The following is a 3,049-nucleotide window of genomic DNA, read 5'->3' on the forward strand; positions in this document are numbered from 1 at the left end:
GTAAACACGACAATAACAAACACTTTGTCTGTTATTAACATGTTGCGTGTTATCTTTCCGCACCTGTTTACCATGTGGGTCGAGCCTGATCCCTAGACCGAATAATATTAGGGTTCAACGCCCTAATCATCGATCACAGGGTCCAACGCCCTAATCAACACTCACACGGACCAACGCCCTATTCAATGAGAGCGTTCATTAAATTTCAGTTCTTCGGTCTTTTCCCTAAACTCACGGTGAGTGAGAGTGGAATAATAACCGAACGCGAGTCGATTGGAATTCGACCATTTGTAATTTGCATTTATTGTTTACGAGAGCATTGTAAGGACTTTTATTTTGTACATTTGTTATGTAAGAATTCCAGTTGGTGAGCGAACAGTCCAAGAGTCGAATTAATCGAATCGGTCTAATGCCTGCCCAGACACAAGTAAATCCAAGATCTCGCGGTTTTAGTTCACGCAGGGATACAACCTCCATGGTTCGATGAACTGTAACGCAAGATTGTGAACCAACTCCCCGACATACCGGTTTACTTCTCTCTCGGCTTCTCAACCGACATCGTTTAATTCATCGAATCTCCGGTGTCAAAACGTACGAGCCGAGTGCAGCTTAATTCATGCGGTAAATCATAAAACATGCAAGCCTAGCAAATCAGAGTACTGAAAGGGCGTGCGGGATATAGGCTCGCACGTAACATGAACCCCCGAACACAAATTTTCTGGTTCTGCACAGATCAATGCCTTAACGACAAACTAGGTGTTCCATACCCCTAGACCCGGGTAACTTATCCGCCCTCGACCGTTGGGTCGTAAAATGATAAGTGGCGACTCATTCTCTCACGCGTGTCCGTCACGCGTCCCCATAGGAAGGTGGACACTCCCAAGCCGCGCGATCCAAAAGCGTGCAATGCGGGCCCCGAGGAGATTCCACATTCGGGTCCGTACAGGTGGGACCCTCCATCCTGCCAAGCTTGATTCCCAAGTCAAGCTTTTTCTCGGCTTCGATGAGGTCGGAGAATGAAGAAGTGTGGGCCAACAGATGCGAGTAGTACACTCCTCTTAGGGTGGAATGGAACAACTGGATTTGTTGTACTTCGCTGATTGGGGGGATGTGCTTCGCCGCTTAGGCACGCCATTTGGTAGCGTACTCCTCAAACATTTGGCCTTGTGCCATCTCTTTCATGCTCAATTCCAAGAGGGTCGGAGGCGTTTCCGCACAGTATTGGTATTGGTCGATGAATTTCCCGGAAAGGTCTGCCCATGTCGGGATGTCTTCGGCCTTTAGCGACATGAACCAATCGAGAGCTGATCCTGTCAGACTGTCTTGAAATGAGTAGATAACGAATTCCTCGTAATCCCAGTACTATAGCATCTTACCCTACGAAGATGATGTCGTGGATCTGTCGTGCCTTTGTAAGTCCTAAGCTCCGGGATCTTAACCTTCGAGGGTAGCCGCATGTCTGGGAAGAGACTACAGTTGCCATAGCTCGCATTGGGGCGAGTATCATTTGCTTGCAGGGCCCGTATTGTCTCTTCCATTCTCTTCAATCTATGTTCCTGCTTGGTGTCAGCCTCGGGGAAAAAGTGCGTTGGTGAAGCAAACTGGGCCGCGTGAGTGGGTGTGCCCGGTTCAAGAAAAGTGGTGTTTATGGGAGGCAGTGCTTGGTAGGGGAGGCTAGTGTGGGGTTGTAGAGACGGGTAGAGAGGAGGTTCTGCGGCTTGAAGGTGAGCTGGAGCAGGTACACTTGATGCTAGAAAAACCATCGGCGGAGGGACGGTATAGACTGCAGCTGTGGCCGGCATGGAGACAGGTGGTGGCGCAGACAGGGCCTGATTCGAAGCTAGGAATGCCGCCGGTGGAAGAGGGACGGCTGTGGGGGCTGGTGGCGGCAGAAAGGGGATGGTAAACGGGTGAATCGTGGACTTGTACGTTGTTGGCGGGGCAGGAGCATCAATTCTTTTCGGAACTTGGGTCGGCGGAATCCAAGAGGTTGGGTCGACTGTTGGACCTTGTCCCGAAGCAGGCATGGAACTCGAGGATGCACGGTTCGGCCCTCTGAGTAGGGCAAATAGTTCGGCTATGTAGGTGGTCATGCTGGCAGCTAGCTGGTTAACTGTGCCCTCGAGTGCCACGATGCGAGCTTGGTCATAGGGGGGGTGGATGATGTCGGTGAGACTCGTGGGAGGGGTGCCTCTGAAGACGTCGGTGGTGGGAGATGTATCGAGGAGGTGCCCGAATACGCTGGTGGCACGCCCGCGGGAGTTGGAGGCGGCGAAGCATGTGTCGGAGGCGGCTGAGAATGAGCTGGGACCGGTGGATTGACTTCCTCAGAAATATCAATTCGGTTCTCCTCTGTGATCCTGACACGTTGACGAGTCGGGTAACGGTGTGACGCCAGTTGCGATTACCTAGATTCCATAAACATGTAAGTGTGATATCGACAATTTCGAAAGTATAAGTGTGGAACAATACATAAAAGAACAGGATGTATGGAATACATGAGTTTCAAAATACTAATGTCATTACATTGGTTTGATTCGAGTTCCATAGTTTTATAAAAACAGCACACGAAAGAAAAAAGGAACATAAACATAAGCCGACATCCCTTTGCGCTCGGTAGCCGGCTCAGAGCGGCGTAGGTCCGAGCAAGGGCAAAAACAAGTGCATCTGCTAATCCTAGGAATGGGGGACTCCGCACGCTCTTGCCCGTGCTCGGTCCAACGTAGCGCTCAGGCGGGCTATCTCCCGATCCAAGGTCGTGATCCAAGCGCGTGCTCGAGCTAGCTTCGTCTGGAGCTCCCTGTAGCCCGCGACTTCCGCACGAGAGTCGACAAGCTCGCAACGAAGTCTATCTCGCTTCTCCTTGATGGAATGTAGCTCTGCGCACATGGCTGCTTGGGTGGAGCTTTCGGCTTCCGGAGCGGCGATAGGTGCGGCTCGCGGGATTGGGATAGTCTGGGGCAACTGTGGCGACGTCGATCCCTGTGAATAAAACTGAGCCACGTATGCTGACGTGGCGGAAAGTGCTCGCTCTTCGTCGATAGGATGC

The 3,049-nt window shown here is 51.5% G+C and overlaps 1 protein-coding gene across 1 annotated transcript; it reads right to left on the bottom strand.

Moving 5' to 3' along the window:
- Positions 1 to 1,313: 1,313 nt before the first annotated feature.
- LOC116205337 (lysine-rich arabinogalactan protein 19-like) lies at positions 1,314 to 2,093 on the bottom strand. The gene has a single exon (XM_031537913.1). It carries the CDS (start codon positions 2,091 to 2,093, stop codon positions 1,314 to 1,316), a length of 780 nt encoding a protein of 259 aa, XP_031393773.1.
- Between the last annotated feature and the right edge of the window lie 956 nt (positions 2,094 to 3,049).

This window comes from Punica granatum, chromosome 1 (assembly GCF_007655135.1).
Source record: "Punica granatum isolate Tunisia-2019 chromosome 1, ASM765513v2, whole genome shotgun sequence".
NCBI lineage: Eukaryota > Viridiplantae > Streptophyta > Magnoliopsida > Myrtales > Lythraceae > Punica > Punica granatum.